Source organism: Ursus americanus, chromosome 28 (assembly GCF_024610735.1).
Source record: "Ursus americanus isolate L20-20 chromosome 28, mUrsAme1.1.p, whole genome shotgun sequence".
Taxonomy (NCBI): Eukaryota; Metazoa; Chordata; class Mammalia; order Carnivora; family Ursidae; genus Ursus; species Ursus americanus.
Genome location: NC_142154.1, coordinates 1694858 through 1715152, shown reverse-complemented (window position 1 = coordinate 1715152; position 20295 = coordinate 1694858). Strand labels below are relative to the sequence as shown.

At 60.6% G+C, this 20295-nt stretch overlaps 1 protein-coding gene across 5 annotated transcripts in view; it reads right to left on the bottom strand.

Moving 5' to 3' along the window:
* ARNT2 (aryl hydrocarbon receptor nuclear translocator 2) overlaps positions 1-20295 on the bottom strand; it is a 155141-nt gene that overhangs the window by 11412 nt on the left and 123434 nt on the right. For all 5 annotated transcript variants that reach the window (XM_087856582.1, XM_045813121.2, XM_045813119.2 and 2 more), the window contains 5 exons: positions 16187-16338; positions 7380-7452; positions 6446-6569; positions 3466-3565; positions 525-663 (listed from right to left, as the gene is read on the bottom strand). In XM_087856582.1, coding sequence (XP_087712708.1) covers positions 525-663; positions 3466-3565; positions 6446-6569; positions 7380-7452; positions 16187-16338 — 588 coding nt within the window. The remainder of the gene's footprint in view (positions 1-524; positions 664-3465; positions 3566-6445; positions 6570-7379; positions 7453-16186; positions 16339-20295) is intronic.

Sequence of the window (20295 nt, the reverse complement as noted above, 5' to 3'; positions counted from 1 at the left end):
GTCCCGGGGCTGGGGGTCCTCACGTGCTCCTGGCTGGGACAGAGAGAGGTCCAGAGCGGTCCTCACGGAGCGTCTGTGGATCTGCCCCTTCCCCCAGCTTCCCAGGCCCTCTCTGAGCAGGGCCAGGCTGCCGAAAACAGACGGGGCTCCACTGCTGGGGCCCCTCTGAGGGACTGGTGCTCAGAGCACTAACCTGTCTCGAAGCCTGGGCCAAAGAAAGCAGGTCACGGGTGCTCTGACCTGCCTGGACCTGGGGGTCTCAAAGCCTGGCCAAAGAATGCAGGTCACGGGTGCTCTGACCCGCCTGGACCTGGGGTCTCGAAGCCTGGACCCAAAGAAAGCAGGTCATGGGAGCTCTGACCCGCCTGGACCTGGGGTCTCGAAGCCTGGACCCAAAGAAAGCAGGTCACGGGAGCTCTGACCCGCCTGGACCTGGGGTCTCGAAGCCTGGACCCAAAGAAAGCAGGTCACGGGAGCTCTGACCCGCCTGGACCTGGGGGCAGCGCCCTCACTGAAGCCCGTACCTGTCCGGGAAAGGGCGGCCGACTCCCCGTCCATGCCACCTGACTCTGGCCCAGCTGCCGGGAGATCTGGGACATGTTCTGGCCTGTAGACGAGGAGGACTGGATCTCATTCACTCCAGGCACGTGGACCACTGAAGAGCTGGAAGAGATGAACTCACATGTGTCCCGAGGAGACGCCTCACCCACCACGCTGGCCCCGGGGCCACCTCCCTGTTCGCTCCCCGCTGCCTCTGTCCGCGTGTCTGTCTCTCCAGCACACACTGGACAAGGAGGCCCACGCGTGGCACGCCTCCATTGTTCCTTCTTTCCTTCGGGGCTCCCTCTGTGTCCCCACTGGGGTCTGCCTCATGCTCCCCCCTCCTCCACCCCAAGGCCGCTCTCTCCTCCAGGTGGTCTACACCCCACCCGCGTATGTCTGGCTCCCAGCAGACCATTCTGCGGGAGAAGCTCCTTAGCATAGAAACCAGCCTCGGTGTGGACTCGCTCCTCTGTGCTCTGGTTAATTTGTCCCTGTGGGGCGCCTACAGGGCTCGAGATTCAGGAACTAGGCCGCGCACTGGCAGCTGGTTGGTTCTGAACAGGACAAAGAACCTGTCAGGGGACACCTGGTGGCCAGGGCCTGGTCCAGCCCCCCCGGAGCTCGCTGCGGGGACATGCCCCCACCCTCCCTGCGTCTTCGAGTTCATCCCTGCAGTCTGTCTGGGGCACCTGCTGAGTGTGTCCCAGGTGCCGCTCTGCCTGGACCCCCGCAGGCGCCATCCCTGACCGCTGTCTGTGCACTGCTGCCCGGAGCTTTTTCCAGCCGTGAGGATGATACGACATGCTCATTATAGCTGGGAAGGTACGGAGACTTCTGTTTGGCTTCAGGCCCTTTGTCCTGGGAGCAGCTCAGCGCAGGAGAACGCTGCGTGCCCAGGAGGGAGCCGAGCGGGAAGGGATGGGGCTGATCGTTGGTGTGGGTTTTGAAGAAGGGCAATGGACAGACCCGTGGAGAAGAGTGGGTATGGTTTTACTGCTCGTATTATATTTTTCTGTGCTATCTGGTTCCTCATGAGAGAGACAGTCTCCAAGGATACCCTACCTTCTCGTACCAGCCATTCCGAAAGCGGACATCACTCCCAGCTTCCTGCAACCACTCCCTCCCTGAACATAATGTTCCTTCCCCATTCTCCCTCCTGATGAACCCACGGCCTCAGAAGGCCTTTAGTGATCACCATTCTCTATGGGGGGAGGGCTCCCCCCACCCCTCAGCTCTCATGTCCGCCCCAGGGCATTGGTGGATGAGGGCCGAGCCCCGGGCCCAGCACCCCCACAGCCCTCTGGACTAGAGACGCCTGCTTCAGGGCACACGGACAGGTCAAGGCCGCCAGGACCACGGTAGGACTCAGGGTGAGGACACAGTCAGGGACCTGCGGTAACACCGTGCCGCTAGAGCTCAGGGCGACCTCTGACTGCCATTCATCCCACACCCTCCCACTCACACCAGCACGGGCCCTTTAGATTTGCAGGAAATCCAGCCTACTCCACAGGCTTAGGGCCTCACAGGCACCCATCTCTCCCTCCCTCCACTCATCCATCCCTCCAGGCCTCCCTCCCTTCCACAGATAAGCAGTGAGTGAGCGCCTTCCTGAAGCCAGGCTCTGTGCAGGGGCTGGCGTCCTCCCCGACTCCTTCCCCACACAGCCAGCTGGCCACAAGACGGCCTTTCCTTCTCCAAACTGTCCTCTGACTTCTGTTTCTATGACGACAGCCTCACCCCGGCTCAGCCTCTCAAGCTGGACCATGTGTCCTACGACCCACCAGCACTCTCCCTTTCCACGCTGCCCCCCGACCTTTCTCCCGTACCCTGTTTCCACAAGTTCCTCTTCCCCTCCGACTCCCCAGCATGGTACTCAGGGCCTCCACAGCCTCCTCCTGTTTCGCCCAGACTCTGAGCCTCTCCCATCTCTCTGGCCTCCCAGGCTTCGTTCAGCACATTCTGGAGGAGGTCCTCTCAGTCGCCTCATCAAGTAGCAACCTGACCCTTTGCTCCCAGGCTCAGCTCAGCAGTCGGCCAGGCCTTCCCGGGCCCTGCTACCTCAGGCTGTCCCCTCCTCACCTCCAGCCTCCACTCCGTCCCCCCTGCCCTTCGTCCAGACTGAGGGACCGGCAGCCAGTGTCACAAGGACCTGACGAGCACGTGCAGCGGGGCGGGGTGACTGGCAGCGAGGACGGCAGCAGCCGCTCCCCGGGGGGCCGCCACCTCATCCAGCTGGCTCCCGATCAGAGAGTTTCTGCCTGTGGCCCGCGTTCCCCAGAGCCGTGGAGCAGGCTGCCTCCAGTGAGACCCAGATGCAGGACTGGCCCGAGCGCCTCCGAGATTTCGGTCTGCTAAGCCACCTCCTGCTTCCCCAGGGGGCCTGTCCGTGGACCAGTGTGGAAACTCGCGCCTTACTCTAGTTGCGAGGGCAGGTTCCTGGCCGGGCCCGCTGCCTGGGATGGTCAGTCCCACCCGCCCAGTCCTGGTCCCCGTCTGCACCTGGACGTTCCTCTTAGGCTCTGGCCAAGAGCCAGCGGCTGGGCTGTATGAGGAGCCCCGCCCACCTGGGCTCGGGTCTGGGACAGTTCTAGTGAGTCTGGGCGTTTGGTGGGTACATGTGAGGACCCCCGCACCCACCTGAGAGCCTAGTCTCTCCCCTGGCCATTCCTCCCAGTCTCTGCTCCTCCTTCCCCACCAGACAATAGCAGCACGCCCAACAGCAACACTGGGCACACAGGGCAGGGCTCACGGGGCAGAACCAGCGCCAGCGGCCTCCCAGCCCGGCCAGCACCTGCTGGACAGTAGCCACGATGGTGTTGGCGGGATTTGCCACACACGGAGCCAAGCTCTGAGACCCGGGGCTTCCCTGGCGAGGGGCATCCTCCCACCCCCTGGCCCCCCGGCCCCTTGGCCGGCATGTACCTGAAAGCCTTCCCAGAGTGTCCTGGGGGGAACGGGCTCCCCTGGGAGTAGATCTGCTGCGTTCCTGCCGCAGACGCTGAGCTCATCATCTTCTTCTCCGCTAGGAAGAGCACAGCAAGGGTCACATTCAAGGGCTTCCCGCCCTCCAGACCATGGGGCAGACAGCCGGGGAGCAGGTGCAGGGCTGGGCGTCCCCAAGCAGGATGACACATGCTGGCGCCCGTCCATGTGCACCTGCTCTGCCCTTGCCTCCGCGCCGTCTCCCGGGGCCTTCTCCGCCCAGGACGGCGCCAGGCTGTCCTCCGGCACCTAGGCCAGGCCAAACGCACCGCAAGGCAGACCCTTTCCAAGCGTTGGGAAGATGGAGAGAACCAATGGAAGTTCTTCCTCAGACACGACTTTACCCACTCCTTCCAACCCCGTGGAGGAAGCACGGAGCAGTGGTTTGGAGGAACGGCTCTGGCGCTCAGAGCCCAGCTCTGCCCTACGGTCGGGGGGTGGCCTTGGACATGTTTGTTACAGAGCCTCTCACTTCCCTACAATCTCAAAACTCCTACACCTGTTGCTCCCCCAACCCCTGACACCCCACCCGCAACAAGATTCCGGAACAAAGGATGTCAAAGTTATGCGGCAATTATTTTGTGCCTAGACAGACCCCTCGCCTGTACCCATCTCTGGCTTGGGGTGGGATCCCCACTGGGTGGACGTGAGCAGTGGCTGGTGGACACTCAGCCTCGGGTCTTGGGGCCGAGGGGGCAGGCTTCAGCGGCCACGTGCCGAATCTCCCGAGCGTGCAAACCACCTCCGTGACGTTTTGGTACACTGAAGCCCTGAGCGGTCTTCCCGGGGCAGTTCCTTTGTTGCAACGACAGGGCGCCCAGTGGAAAGTCCTGGAGGATGGAAAGGGCTTGGACTCTTGCGTGTGCGTTTCTCACACGGTCCGCAGCCTGAGTCTTGCAGAGGAAGATGCGGCTCAGGGTGTCAGGAGAAGGTGCCCCGGGGACTGCTCGTGACTATCCACTTAATGTAGACTATTGTTTTCTCATGTGTTTTGGGGTTTTGGTGGTTTGGGTAAATGAGAAGCACATTTTTTCCGAACTGCTACAGGACATTTGTAGGGCACAAAATTATATATATGGAGAGTCTTGAGTTTATGATTCGATCTTCTATATCTTTCTTCGTTTTACGACTTTGATCCACGTGATTTGTTGGAGATGAAGCAATGCATGTTGAGATCTCCCACTGCAATTTGGCTTTATCAGGATTTTCTTGTATTGCTAATTATTCTTTCCCACGTTGCAGTGCTCATGACACACAAACCCTCACGTTAGGTCACAGCTCGTATCTGCGTAAAACAGCCCTCTTCGCCCACAGCGCTCGGACAGCACTATGTTTCTTCCGATGTCCGCGGGCACCAGGCCCCCCACCCCTCCGGCCCCACGGTGTCACCTGTGCGGTCTGGGACATGGCATATTTCGGCAGCATGGGATTCGGGAGCTACCAGTCAGGAGTCCTTGAACACCGACTGATTCTATCGCTCATGACATTCGTGTTTTCTTACTATTTCACTTTTCCTTCCGAGTATTTTGCAATTTGCTAAAAATGTCCTCGTCTTTTCTTGGAAGCGACACTTCCTTCCTTCTCTTCTTTTCCCTCCTTTCAAGAGTGGTTATAAATAAACACACTGGAACTCTAGAAATGTCAGAGGAAAAAAACCACACATGCCGATGAGACATTTCTGTTTGTGACCCTTAACCCAAGATGCACCTGGGTCTTCGCCAAATTGATTCGGTTTTGGTTTTTCCGGATCTTTTGTATCTTTAGTGTTTTGCACCTTGATCCTTGGTGTTCTTCGGGACGTCCTCCACACTCCGGCTTCTCCACCCGTCACTTCCTCTGCCGCGTTCTGTGTTTTGGTTCATCCCGCAAACAAGGCCCGTCTGGGGCAGGCCGCGCTCCCGGACGGTCTGAGATGGCGCGTGTCTGAGAATGCGGTTCCCGCGTGCGAGCGCAGCCTGGTTGTGGACCCGCGTGGCTCTCCCGTTTTCCTTGTCTGTCTGTTCCCCCACTACTTTGTCATCTTTATGGGAAGGCGTGTGTGTCTGTCACATTCCAACTTCCCGTGGATTTCCCAGAAAGGCTTTGGGGTCTGGTCAAACCTTCAGGCTTCTCTGAGGGGGAGAAGCCTTTTAGACGTGCTACCATTTGCTCTCTTCTCTGCTGACTCGAGAGCCACTGGTGGAGGTGGGTGGCATGTCCGGGGGCCAACAGGTCACTGTGCCACACGGGTTGGCACGCACTGTTGTCGTGGGAGGCAGTGAGGGGACCTTCCTCGTTTCCTTAGAGGCTGGCCCGCGGCATAGAGGGAATGACGGCTATGTCTACACCACACGTGCTTCCAGGAGGGCTGAGATCTGACCCTCCATCTGTCCCCAGCCCCTCAGTCCTGTAGACGAGTGTCTCCACGCTGCCTTCGGGCGGGTCAGCTGCTTCTCCCCTTAACGGATCCCAAACACTGTGTCTTGCAGAAATTCCTTGACCACCAGAAAATAGAATCCTCCTGCTGAAGTCTGGAATAATACAGACCTTTCCAGTTGTATATTTTGCTAATCTTAGTGGTAAACAGGCTGGAAGGGGCAGCTACACACGGGCTTCGTGGGACAGCCTGACCTAGAATGCGCCATGTTCTCCGGCGACAGCGCTGACGTAGGCAGGCCACCGGACGACTGTGACCAAGCGAATTCTGGGCATCCACGCACCATTCGTTCCCAACCCTCGGATGCAGAAAGCACGCGGTTCAGGGCCCCAGGGAACAGACGAGCGGGAGGCGAGGCTCCGCTGGGACTCCGGCACTGGGTGCTCTTGCACACTGAAAACCCAGCCCGCGGGGGCCTCTCCCTGCGGGGGGTGTCTCCTGACGGCCTGGCCGCAGCCCCCGCCCCCCACACCCTCCAAGCCGGGGCCCCGTCCGGAAACTTACATGCACTGATCCCCGCAAACATTTCGGCGAACCGGGGGTCCCTGTCCTGGGAGAAGATGGCATCTGCCTTTTCCACGGACTTCCCAGCCTCGTGAACGCCGGCTGGCACGTTGGGGACGGGAACCTGTTTGCACATTAAAACACAGCCACACCCCACGTGTGAGACACAGAACATGGGCTTCCAGCCTCACCTTCGTTGGGTCCCCTCTCTCTGGTCTCACTGCCATTTCAGGCTGGACGGTTTTACAGGTGGGGGGGGTGATTTTCTGTTGGAGGACAAGGACAGTCAGGGTGGAGGTGTGAGCTGGAAATCACAGAAAGGACCACGGACGGAGTCACACTGAATACTTACAGAAAGATAAATGATAATCAGCGTACTCTAAAACTCAGGAGACGTGAACATAAGGTCTAGCGTAGGAGACAGACCCCTTGTGGTTTCCCTAGCCGGCCAGCTCTCAGACGCAGCAGGAGCAGGAAAGGCAGAAGGGAAGAGGAGGGGACTAAGGAGAAGGGAGAAGGGAGGGAGGCGGCCCAGGCAGAATGGGGACACAGGGCAAGAGCAGGGGCGGGGGCAGAGAGGGACTGGACCAAAGGCAGCACAGACGGCTGGGAAGAAGCGGAGAGCTGACGGGGTCCAGAGCTGCCTCTGTCGGCTTCCTAGTTTGTGAGGACTAGGGCTCAGAGTCCGGGAAGCTACTGTTAGCCCCTGACACTCTCCGGACTGGCCGCAGCCTGCCATCCGGGCTTCACGGGTCCTGCTCCCTTCATGGCCCAGCTCTCAGGAAGGGTCACAGGAGACCCCGGGGGACTGAAGTCTCTGTGCTGAGTGGCTGGATGGAGCAGGAGCACCTGCTGGACTGGGGGGTTGGGAGTCAAGCTAAGGGTCGAATGCAGTCCCCAGTCCCTTGGGCAAGAGACAGTTCCAGAAGCTCACCTGTGATAAGTCGTAGGACGACAAGCCATCCCGCTGGTGTACTTCCAGCTCCGCCTGCTGCTGCTGGAGCTGCCTGGGGAACCAGAAGTCAAGAGTCACAAGAGCAGACACGGCGGCCACAGGGCAGGACCAGGACCTGCCCCGAGCCCAAAGGGTGCGGGTGACACCCGATGGACCTCCAAACGTTTTCAGTTTTTATTTATTTTATGATTGTTTTTTAATGCCCCAAATCAAGACTCTGAGCTCTGTACTTTAAGTTTAGGCTGCCAACACTGAGGAAATAAATTCTGGTTTATGATTGCATTTTATGCAGTTAAAAAAAATGTTAAGGCAAAATTCAGATCGACGCAGAAGGCTTCAGTGAGTACTGACCGGTAAGCTGGAAGGGGGCTGCGGGACCTCGTCCAGCCCTACTCTGGACTCCCACAGCGTTACTTCACCCCCACGTGAAAGGTTCAGAGAGGCTGCCCAAGTGCCTGCCCACCAGGGTCATGACCTAACGGAGCCGGGACCTGACCCAACACCTCTGATCCTTGCTCGGCACTCCGCGCACTCCCGGGCTGTGTCCTTTGGGGACAGAAAAAGCCTCCTTACAGGAAAGAGCTGCGTTATGTTTTAGAATATGGAACCGAGTTTCTTCCGAGGGACAGTGAGCCCTACAGCTCAGAGCCTAAAATGGGGGCGGGATGACAGCGTCGCTTTCAAGTCTAAATACCAACAAGAATGAGAGGCGAACAACGACCAGCAAATTATCGACCAAAATCACCCCCCCCCAAGCCCAGGAGTCCATGGAGAGGACACAGACTGTTCCAGCATAAACACGCACACGTGTAACACGTACAATATGGGTACGCGTGTAATCAGCGGGTGTAGAGAAGCACTTTCACCATTCGAATACGGAAGTAAGTGCCGACTGGAACAAACCTGAAGAACCATCCTTCACCCACCACGCTGGTAAAACTGCGTTCACGTGGTGGCTTGCTGCCGAAAGGTCACACTCCACCGGGAAAGTGCGCGTGGAATCAGCCTTCCTGGCGGTCCCTGTTAGGTCCTGCGGACACATCCACAGCCTCCAGGAGTCGTCCTGCTGCTGGGGCGTGTGCAGGGAACCCGGAGACGAGAGCCGTCTGTGCAGAGCTGGCGGTAAGACGGCAGTGACTGTGTGAACGTGTCTGTGGATTCACTGAGTGCACAGTCCCTGCTGTCCCACGGCGGCCGCTGCGAGGACCGCCTGCAGACACTACGAGGTTTGGTCAGAGCACGTGGAAAAGTTCAGGACAAAACGTTCTGCGCACCGTGACTATGGCCACGAGCAGCACACGGCCTACGCGGTGAACAAAATTTGGAAGGCAGAACATCCCTTCCGTGTGTGCATTCACTGGCAGGATCTTATCTGTCGTCGCTGCGGTTTGAAGCCAGGACAATCTCCGTGGCTCCCTTCTGAACATCGTGGAGGTGCAGGTCGTCTCCCCCATGCCTGCCCTGTGCTCTGAGCAGGGAAGCAGCAGGAGCCCTTGGAGGGGAGGAACCCCTCAAAGATGCCGTCCCCTTTGCTGGGGGCCAGAGGTACCGGGGGAAGGTGCAGAAAAGATAAGTCTGCCAGTGAGCCCAGAAATCACTGCAGGAGGCAGACCAGTCAGATGAGCGTCCCCGCAGAGGGGCCCCTGTGAGCACGGCTCTGGATACCTGCAGCCCGGATCAGCAGACCCCGGGGCCGCGGGAGGACCTGGGGGGCCCCGCTCGGGAGGAGGCCGTGTGGTCTGGCCAAGGGGGAGCTGCCAACTGCAGAAAGCCAGCAGGAAGGACACCTGTGTCCTCTGTGCACTTGCCCCGGGCCCCTGCTAAGGGTTTGCATTCACAGCAACCCTCGCTGGGCTCACAAAGGGAGCTGAAAACCCTCCATGTGGGTATTTTCTGAAGTCCCTTTACAAAGGAGCACGCGGAGGCCCAGAGATGCTGGGGGTCTGCAGAAAAGGGGGCTGTTCTGAAGAGGGCTTGGTGGCTACTTCACAGCGTAAGGGACACCGCGCTGGAGGGGAGGAGGCCCTGGGCTAGCCACTGCGTGGGCCAGTGAGGAGACCGTGGGAGAGGTGGCCGGCCAGGAGCCTGGCCTCAGTGGCAGATGCAGCCCCCGCTATCTTGGGGTGAGGGAGTCCCCAAACTCTTACCCCACTGCCCCCAGCCAGTCCCTCCACTGGCCGGACAGCTAGCAGCCTGAGAAGGGGGTGCACGCCGTCCCGTCCACAAAGGCTAACATTGGCTTGTGGATATCCACACGCCCCCCAGGCTGGCGGGTGGAGCAGACGGAGCACAGCTAGGCTGTCCAGGCCCACATGCGGGCTGTCTGGTCCACAGCCCCCCACCCAAGACACGGGCCACTGGCTAGTCTCTGCTTCACTCCTCTGCTGGGGAGCTGGTGCTTCCCGAGGCAGCCCACTCCATGTGCAGACGGAGGCGATCATGAAAAATCTGTGCCCAAAACAGCCCAAATCGACCTTCCTATCACTCCCATTCCGAATTCCGATCCTGCCGCCCAAGAAACACAAAATAAGCTGAATTCTGTCCCTGAACTCTTCTTCCCACCAGCCAGAGAGATGGACAGCCTGGACACCATTCACTCCCCCCCACCCCCCTGTGCCCTTCATGTTGGCCCCTGGCATGTGTGTCTCCCCCAGGGAAGACCTCTTCGAAGAGAACCCTTCTGGGGGACCGCTGACCAGTGTATTTAGATCTAAGCCCGGACAGGCCATCTGTCCTGGGAAGTGTACTGACATGTCTACATCAGGCTCGGTGTTAGAGCCTGGGGAGAGGATGAGGCGTCCAGACCCACGTGGTCAGAGCCCTCATGGCACGGACAGTGTCCAGGGAGGACAGACAGTTGGCAAGAAGTGCAGTGTGTTGCGTTCAGAGCCAGGGTGCAGGAGAACACACAGCCTGTCTCCTGACCTGGGTGCGAGAGCCCAGAGGAAAGGGGAGCCAGAAAACATGGGACTGCCCCCCAGGCAGTCTGCACGAGCACCTGCAACACCAGGAAACAGGGGCACTAAAAATAATTTTTTAAATTGCTAATTCAAAAAATGTAAAAAGAATATACGATCTGTAGAAAAATCATAAATTTCCACATTTTCCTATTTTTACTTTGCTATTTTGTTAACACCCCAAGAGCCCACCAACGCTCGCTCGCGGGACCCCGAGACCTGAGTGCAGAGCTCGGGGCGGCACCCTGCCTGCGCCATCCTGCCTCTGCAGCCTTCCCATTTCACAGATGCAAGAGGCGAGGATCAGAATCCCGAAGACGCGCCCGGGATGGTGCACGCAGGGTTCAGCCCGTCTCTGTGCTAAGACCCGTACTCGGTCCCACGACATAACGAGGACCGTCGCCCCACACCTCCCATTCCAGAGCAGCAGGCCTGACCACACGGCGTCATGGGCCAGCAGGCGGGACAGCCAAGCTGGGCTTTGGGTTTTTTGTGGGATCAGAGCAGTGAATGCCCCTTCTCTTCCTTCCACAACTTTCCCGGAGCCCAAACGTCAGCCCACCAGTGCCTGTCCAGGGAATTCCGGCCACTCCTGCCTGTGGCCCAGCCCGTGTCCCGCCGGAGCACAGACCATTGGGGAGGGGGCAAGACCACCCGTGGGCTGCGTACCGGGTGCCCTGGTGTGGCCTGCGCTACAGGGAGGAAGGGCCTGCACTCCCACGGTGCGCGAGGGTGTCAGTAAGGGCCAGAGGCATCCGGGTGGGAGCTTGCTGTCCGTTCTGTCCTCTTCTGGGCCCGAGGAAGCTCCTTCCAGGGGGATGTCAGAAACAGGGTCTCTGGTGTGGCCGGCAGATCCCCAGGGGCCTGACCGCACTCCCCCTGTGGTCCGGACATGGCCACCCCATCCTGCAGACTTCGCCCACCGCGCCCACAGCTGCACACCATGGAGGTTGTGCCGACTCGCAGGCCGCCCGTCCTGGGAAGAGGCCTGAGGAGCTTCCTTGGACATTTCACGGCCACGGATTAAAAATAAACCTTGGTGTGCTTGCAAATTCCAGAGCGGGAGAAACGTGGCTGCTCAGAACTCTGACCGACAGCACGTGTGTGGGACCGGGCCGGATGCAGCAAAACGCTGCCTGCCCCCCCCCCCACCCGCTGCGGACGGGAAACGATGATCCGATACCAGATGTGTCAGGCCCAGGCCTGCCGTCTGCGTGGCCTCCCTGCACCAGGGACGTCAGGAGGCTGGCAGATGCCAACAGTAATGTCTGACGCTCCCGGGACAGAGGGTCTCACTCAGCCTGAGTAAGTGCGTGACCGGCCACGAGGCGGGCGTTCAGAGGCGGCACTGATCGCACCTCTGGGAGAACCGGGATCGGCGAGGAGGCATCTGGGGCTCCCCAAGCTCAGCGGACCAGAGTGAGGCTAATAACATGCACAGCTGACTGACAGCTGTCTGCACGCCCATCGGGAGGACTCCGAATGCCCGTCTAGGGTCTGGAGTCTATTCCACGGAGCAGCAGCGGGAGCGTGTGTGACCGAGATGGCTCCTGGGGCCACGTGCGCTGCTCAGAGGGGGCCGGACGGAAGGCAGGGGGAGCTGGTCAGGGAAGAGGGTGGAGGATCCCCTGAGACAGGGCAGAGGTCTCAGCAAGGCTCTGGGGAAGAGGCAGGGAAGGAGGAGATGGGCCAGAGAGACTCCCAGACAGAAGCTGTGGGGCCCTGTTCTCTGCCAGGTCGTCTGCTGCAGATGCATGGCAGGGCAGGACGCCGGGAAAGTGCCAGGCTAGGGCTTGGTGACCGGGACCGTCGGCCCCTCCCTGCCCTAAGTCTGCAGAGATGAGGGTCACCTCGCTCTCTCTGCCCACTCCCAGGCTCCTGCCTCCCACAGCCTAGGGGCCGGACAGGGCGGGCTCTCCCTGACTGCGTGGGGACGGACGGCTCCGAGGAGGGATGCCGGCGGGACCGGGCCTGGTGGAGGCCTAAGGAAGTGCACACACCAGCGCAAAAGCAGCTGTGGTCGTGAAGACCGATGGTGGCTTTGGAACAGCACGTCCGGACACGCCGAGCGACAGCTTCAGATCCCCGCTGAAGAGGAGCCGGGACAGGGACCATCGGAGAGAAACGCCGGACAACTCCCGCTCAGGGCAGCCCAGGCCGCGTCACCACAAGACACAGTCGGCCCTGAGCATGGACACGGCACAGACAACGGTTGTGCGAGCAGTGGGCAAGATCCAAGTCTGTGCTTTCTGCCCTTCTGGCCATTTCCCTGCACCAACATCATGGGTGACAGAGGCCTTCCTCTCCGTAGCTTCGCACAAATGCTCACCATCACACACTCCCTTTCTCCGGGAATTTCTTCTGGATGCTCCTGACTGACGGCAGCTCAGCTCAGGTCGTTCTTGCCCTGAACACGAACGCAGAGCACGCAGGGCCCTTCCCACAGCGAGGCTGTCTGCTGCTGGCAGAGCTCAGCCTCCGGCATGCAGAGGCCCGGAAGGCTCGCATCCTGGTCGTCACTGCCCTCTGCTGCCCACGGCAAACATCTCCGCCACCGCCAGCCGGGAGGGCCGCTCGGGCCGGGAGACTGTCAGGCCTCTGCTGTAAGTCGTCCCGAGCGGGCGTTCTCATCCCCTCTGACCCCAAAAAGCTGCCACGAGCAACTGTCCTGAGACACATGCGGGGACACGCCCTGTTCGCTCGTGCTGCCTGCCTCAGAGAAGAAAGCCAGGCGTCCGTGATGAGCGCCCTTAGGATGAGGGTCCCTCCTGTCCTTCCGGGCTCCAGAGCGGCACTACCTGCGGGGAGGCTGTCTCGGTGACCGCGGGCGGACGTGTTCGTTCTCTACCTCCTTGCGTCCTCACAGCATGCGTCTGTCTGCCCCTCTGCCTCCTCGCGCTCTCCAGGGCACCGGAGCCTTCCGGGGACATGGCCCCTCCCTGGTGGCGGGGCCGCGCATGTCCTGGAACCTGCCACAGGCCCACGTCCTCCCGCGACACCCAGTGAGCACCCGCTGGATGAGTCGACAGCACCCGACTCGGATGGGTGATGCTTGCACAAACACGGGCATGAGCGAGGAACGGTGAAAAGTAAGCAAAACCAAACCCCAGGAAGGGGAGCTTTAGCCCGCTCTCTGACCTGAATCTAGAGGACTCTGCCAGGAGCCCGGCCAAGAGCCGGTCCGAACCACACAGGGGCGGCCCCGGCATGCCGCAGAGCCGATTCGCCGAGGGGCCAGCCTCGGGTCTGAGAGCAGGGTGCAGGCTATCCCCACGACACCCAACACTCCTCTGGTCGCCCGGAGGGGACAGCCCTCAGCCCCCGCAAGCCAGGCAGCACGCACCCGGCAGCGCACAGCTGTGGGAGGGGGATGTGAGGCAGCAGGGCGGATGGGCGACAGGGGCTGCATCAAAGACAAGACGGTTCTCACTGACCCCAGCCAGTGTGTTGGCATCAGAAGAGTGAAGGTTTCTAGAACAGCGTCCAGGGCCCTGCATGCCCGACAGGCCTGCCCGTCTGTGTGACTGACAGCGGCCAGTGTGGCTGCAGAGGCAGCAGGACGGGAGGTCCCAGCGACAGCGTGAGCAGCCACTGAGCAAACCACGCGGGCCTCTCCTCCCCCTGGGCTCCCACGGCCGCACTGGCTGCCCCCCCGGCCGTGAGCGCACAGCCACCCCAGCCTCCGAGACCCTGGGAGGGAGACGGGCCTGGGACTGCAGTCACCTCTCTCTCTCGGAGGCAGGAGCTTCCTCCCCACACCAGGGGAGCTGGGGAAGTAACAGGCCTTCCACCGAACCGCGTTAGCCACGCAGCCGCGAGATCAGACACGGGGAGAGAAGCAGCACTGTTTCTGCACATGCCTGGATCTCCGACTCCCATGCGATCGTGCTCTTCCAGAACCAAGGTCGTGGCTGAAGATGGAATTAGAAGAACCGGAGCGCCGGAAAGGCCAGGGGAGAAGGAGCAGAGGGACAGGAGGTGTCACACCGTTTGGGGCAATGACCAGTGATAATGAGTTGCCTGGTCCCTACGGCAGCTGGGAAAGCAAGTTAGCAGAGTGGGGGGCCAAGGCCGGGCTGTGAGGGGTGACGAGGAGATGGACAGCCAAGGGGGGGCTGACAGAGGGCTGGCAGGGAGACCGGGGTCTTCCACGTTCAGGAAGCCAGTGCCTATGCCAGGGTCTCAGGAGGAGCCCGTGGCAGCGCACGGACAAGGAGCATGGCCCACGGGAAACGGAGGATGCGCTGGGAGGGCCCGGTCAGCTCTGGAGGGAGGACAGCAGGAGGGGCGGGTGCTGAGACCCTCACTCCCTCACTCCAACAGGAGGCAGGATGATCGGCCTGGAGCTTGAGGAAGCAAGCGGGGCAGCGCATCTCAGGCGCCCAAAGCGGGTGGCGGGCAGCCTGCGAGGACCACGCCGGGACACGGCGGCAGGGGCACTCCGTGCATCAACACGGTCCCTATCAACTGCGGCAGGCCCCACCCGCCAGGGCCGGCTCGGGCCTGCCGCCCCCCACGTTGCTTTGCACGCACCATCTACGTGCAGGGTCTGCGGCACCAGGTTGTTCTTCGCCCCAGTTTCCAGACAAGGCAGCTGAACCTTGGCAACACAGTGATGCGTCCAGTGGGGGCCGGCACCGAAACCCAAGTCAGCTGCCCTGAGGGGCCCTGCATGGGTGGACCAGCCTGTCCAGCTCCAGGCCTTGTGGGCCAGGAGCAGGGCTGAAGCTGAGACACAGGGTGGGACTGCCCGGGAAGGAGGCCACTGCTGGGCGCGCCCCGAGGGGAACAGCCCAATGCAGGGAGCTGGGAGACATAATGGGGCCAGAGCCCTGAGCAAGCCAGCAGGCTACAGTCACTGCCTGGGGCGTCATCACCAGGACGGTTGTCAGATGAGGAGGGGAAGGGGCGGAGTGGGAACAGACCCCACCAGGTCAGAGCCGGGTCTGGGAAAATCAGGACAGCAGTGCCACTGACCAGAGTGGGCCCAGAGGGACAATTCTGTGATGGCCGCTCATCTCACGCCCTGGCAGGCTGCGGGGTCCCCGACACTGGCTCACATAGGCTTGGACATCATTTTGCCTTTGTTCACACTGGTTCTCTGGCCTTGCATTTCCTTGATAATAAATCCAGGGACAAGGCGCGAACTGCCTGTCGCTGGGAGACTGACCTCAAGCCTCACAGCAACCCCACGGGAGAGGTATTACCACCCCATTGCACAGATGGGAAAGTGAGCACTGAGAAATAACATGACACACAACTCAAGGTCACAGGAAGCAGGGGTCAAGCCTGGAGCCGGCAGCAATTCTGGGACTGCAGGACTCGGAGCAGGAGGAACGTGTGGATGACCGGGCAGCAGGGAAACCGTGTGTCCCTGCGGTGCCACCCCCAGCCCGGGCCCCCAGGCCCCAGAGCTGCCAGAGCCCCAGCCTCACTCCCCAGCCCTGCTTCCAAAGGGCCAAGAAATCAGGCCCCAGCAGCCGGCATGCCAGGCAGCCAGAGGGCACCCGGCTCATCCCTGCTGGGCTCCATGTGCCAGGGGCACAGCGAGGCCTAGGGAGCAGGACACCTGCACTGAGCTGGGGGGCGGGGCTGCCATGGGGGCCGTTCTCGACCTTGGGGTTTTTACAGACCAGGAGGGAAGGGTGGACGGGAGCACGGTGGGGGGAAGCAGCGACACGGCCTGCAGCCCCCTCACCCCAGGCCTGCTCCTCAGGCCCCGCAGGGACCGCCAGCTGCAGGGGAGCCAGGCCTGTGGGAGAAAGGGTTCCAGCCCTGGGCTCAGGAAAGACGCCCAGACCTGGCGGCGGAGGCGGGGGGAGCACGTACTTGACATTGGTGTTGGTGCAGATGACGTACTCGATCTCGTCCGAATAGGGGTTCTGGAACGTGAAGCTGCTCGTGCGGATCAGCATCCACTCCCGGTTCTTGGTGCGGAGCCGGTACATGACTGACAGCACCTGGCCCTTCAGCTTCACCACCTGCGGAAACGTGCAGAAGGAAGGAAGTCCGCGGGAGGCTGGAGGAGGGAGAGGCGCCGGGCAGGGCTCAGAACGGGGCTCGTGGTAAAGACGGTGAGGGGGCGCGGCTGGGCTGGGGGGGGCTTCTCCCTCTTTGGAGCAGACCCCGCACTCTGTCCCACTCTCTGCAATGCCCGTTTGATATCAGTACCTCTGAGCTTTTTCAAATCGGGTCACACTCTGCAGGCCCAGCGCTTCCCTCTCGGCCCGGGCGTCTAGATACATTGTAGCGCTCGACTTGCTGCTTCACACCTCGCGCTAAAACATACTTAACCCCGTTTACCACTGCTAACTGGATCAAGGGAGGAGGTGTGTGAAAGGATAAATCCGTACACGCTATCTGCGCGCACAAGTCTACTGTTGCATTTATGCCGCAGCATGGTTTCAAACGGTTTCCTGATGCACATCGTCATTGGTGAAGGTGAGTTTTACTATTTATAGAGGTTTAATACCAAGTCTTAGAGAAATGAAATAAGCTGCCCAAGATTAGATGACTCTGCTGGAAAAGCTGGGAAGGAACCAAGGTCTTACTTCCAAACCACAAGTGTGTTTTGCTGGCTCTTGTGCTCCCTGTAGACATGTACAGTCCCTGCACAGGCAGACACGGAGCCGTGGACATGCATACACAGGTGCAGAAGGGGGCGTGCACACACAGGTACAGAAGGGGGCATGCATGGTGCACACACAGGTGCAGAAGGGGGCGTGCATGGTGCACGCGCAGGTGCAGAAGGGGGCGTGCACACACAGGTGCAGAAGGTACACTTGGCCAGCAGCTCTCGTGGCTGCAGCAGAAACAGGAGAGGCTATGAATGGCTGGCAGATGGGCCTAGGCTTGGGTGTGAGTATACCCCCAGGACAAAGCATGATGGGGTGCTCCTCTCCACAGGCCTGTGTACCTCAGATCCTGGGGTTGGTCAGGACAGAGAAGGCCCTGGGCCCAGGGCAGCCGAGCTGGCCCAGAGTGTGATCAGAGATAAGAACAGGAACATGACCCCAGGGTCAGGGAAGGCCCAGTCCCTCCTCAACTCCCCTACTTGTAGTTTGTTTCTGGCTGGACATCTATAGACATCCAGGGGACAGGGACAGGGACAGGGAGGGACCTCTTGGTCACCTGAGTCCCACCCCTCCATCCTCAGCCCCGAGCTTGGCACGGAGCAGGCACCTGGAGCATATTCTGAACTTCCTTGACGGGTCTGCCAGCCCCATGCACTGGGCTGATGCAGCCTGGGCACCCACCCTTCTTCTGCACCACCCCTGGGGAACCCAGATGGAAGGAAACCCCCGGAAGCTCAGGGGTCGCGGCCTGCCGGCAGGTATGTGTTCCCAGCAGGAAGCTGGCTCTTTCCCCACAGGGCCAGGGGTCAAGGCTGCATGCCCCTGAGCTCAGCATTCTGAGGGGGTCCGGCGGGACAAAACATGGAAAACTGGCAGCCGCTCGCATGATCCGAGACCCGCGTCCTTGCTCTCTGAAGCAGCAGCCCACAAAGTGTTTCTCCTCCGCGGACGTCTGCGATGGTGGGAGATTCTTTAGCTCCGTGCAACAGACACTTGCCAAGGTGCCGACTGTGTGCAAAGCTGGGCCCTCGGCTGGAGAAGGAGCAGCGGGAGGGAGCGGCAGCCCCGCAGCCTCCCAGGGGCCCGGTTCCCGGCTGAGCATGCCACACGGGTCACCTCGTGTGGGCCTCCCAACGGCACCGTGTGCATCTGGAATCTGAGCCCCAAAGGAGCTAAATATGCTGCTGATGCCTCCTGACTAAGCCATGCCCGAGGCAGGACGGGGTCCCGGATCTCCCTGACCCATGGCCCGCTGTCTCCATGAACTCCTTTGGCTGAGGAGGAACCCAGAGAGAGCAGGCCGAGTCCCAGCTCAGAACCACACGATCAAGAGGCATGGGGCCACCAGGACGACGAGGGGACCAGAGAGGGTTCCTGAGGGAGGCGGGGCTGGGAACTCCCTGGAAGCTGGGTAGGTGGGTACGTGGTCGGCGAGCAAAGCTCCCTGGCAGGAGGCACGTGCTCCATGTGTGGGAACCCGGGGCCTGGCGGAGGCCAGAGGCCCAGGGAGGGATGAGGGGGCAGGGGCGCCCCAGGGTCCCTCCATCGTGCCGAATGCAGGTGCCAGGAGACCACCCAGGCCGGCCAGCACCGCACTTCACGAACACAGCTGCCCTGCAGAGGGCACGCAAGGGGAGAGCACAGGGGGCAGTGGAACCCTGCTCCGGGCCTGGGTCGCTGGGTCCCAGTCTTCCACCTGGCTGCCGGGTAAACCGTAAGCCGGCGAGGGTCTGAGAGCGGAGCCAGGGGCAGACTCGAGTTTCCTGGCCCCTGCATGGGCACAGGCCACCCACCAAACTCAAATTCCTCAGGAACTAGATGGCACTCTAAGGGTCTCACGTCCAGGCCATTCAGTTGCTTTGGTTTAAATCCAGAGAGTTCCAAGGCTGACTCTGAGCTGACACAGCCCCCTCCGTGCTTCTGCAAAAATAAGCCACTTCCCTTTATCAACACTCGTCCCCGAGCCTGGCCGCCAGTGGCTGGGGCCCAAAGAACACACTCGAGAGGCCGAGGCCGGTGCTCCAGGATGTCCCCGTGGCCGCCCAGCCCCCTGCTGAGTTCTGTGCCATGGGGCCGCTGGCTCTCAGGCATGGCTCTGGCTTCACTTCCCTCCTGCAGTGAGGTGGCAGACCCCGGGCGAGAGGTCCGCGAGGGGGTGCCACGTGGGGTCTGGTGTTACATTCCTCCTGTTTCTGCCTAAAATCACCCAGCTTCCAATGGCGTCAGCAGGGTAAAACCTCGGCGTGCTGTCCGACGGAGAGGTCTGTGAGTGCAGTGACAGGAGAACATGCTGGAAGGGGGCAGCTCCAGCCCTCGCTGTTACGCCCCTGCTGTGGGACTCAGGGCAGGCGACCAACACTGCGTCCTGGAGTCCAGCGTGAAGAGTGGGGTTGACAACAGATGGTGTGGGCTGAGGATTAACCTGAGATCGTGTGGGACAAGGGGTCGGGCTGGTCACTAACCATGTGGGGAGGCCCACTGCTGCTGGACCTTCGTTTCCGCAGATCCAGGAAAGGGAAACTGACCCAGGCCAACGTCTAGGATAATCTCCACACATTTGCAAAGATGTGAAAGACGCACTCTGGCCATGCTTAACCGTTCTCAGTTCACGTTTCTCCAGAATGAAAGTCACCTGCTACGGGTCACCGTCCATTCAGATCATTTTAGTAAGAGCCACTGACCACGAGCATGCGTCACACTCGGTGGTGGGCATGATGGTGAAAAGCACAGACGAGCTGCCCACAGGGAGCTGATGTTTCAGTAGAGAGGATGGGGGAGAAAAGGAAATCAGTGGACAAACAAACAGAACAATTACAAACTCAAACGGTTGTGCAGGAAAAACCAGAGGCTGAGAAGGAGGGGGGGGGGGCTTTCTTCGCTGGCGTGGCCGTTGACGGCATCTCTGAGATGACAGGAGTTAAAACCTAAACCACAAGAAGATGTCGGTCCTGGAAGAGTGACGGGACTGCATTCTAGTCCAGAGGGAACACATGCAAAGGCCCTGAGGTGGGAAACAGCGTGATGTGTTCAAGGCACCAGAAGACCCATGCAACCAGGAGCTGTGAACGAGTGAGGATAAGACACGTGGGGCAAGGGTCACCCTGAGCTTGCAGCCGTGGTACAGAGCTTGGATCGGATTCCAGGGGCACTGGGAAGCCACCGGCACGTTTAAACAAAGACGTGGCAAAGCCTAATTCACATCTCCTGAGTGGCGTGGAGCGCATGAGAGTCAAGCAGGGAGCCCGGCAAGGACCCTGTCATGCTGTTGAAAATGAGAGCAGGGGTGGCCCGGCTGAAGTCGGCAGGAAGGAGCAGAGGGAGAAGGGCCCGGCTGCACGTGCCTTCAGGGGATAAGAGGACGTG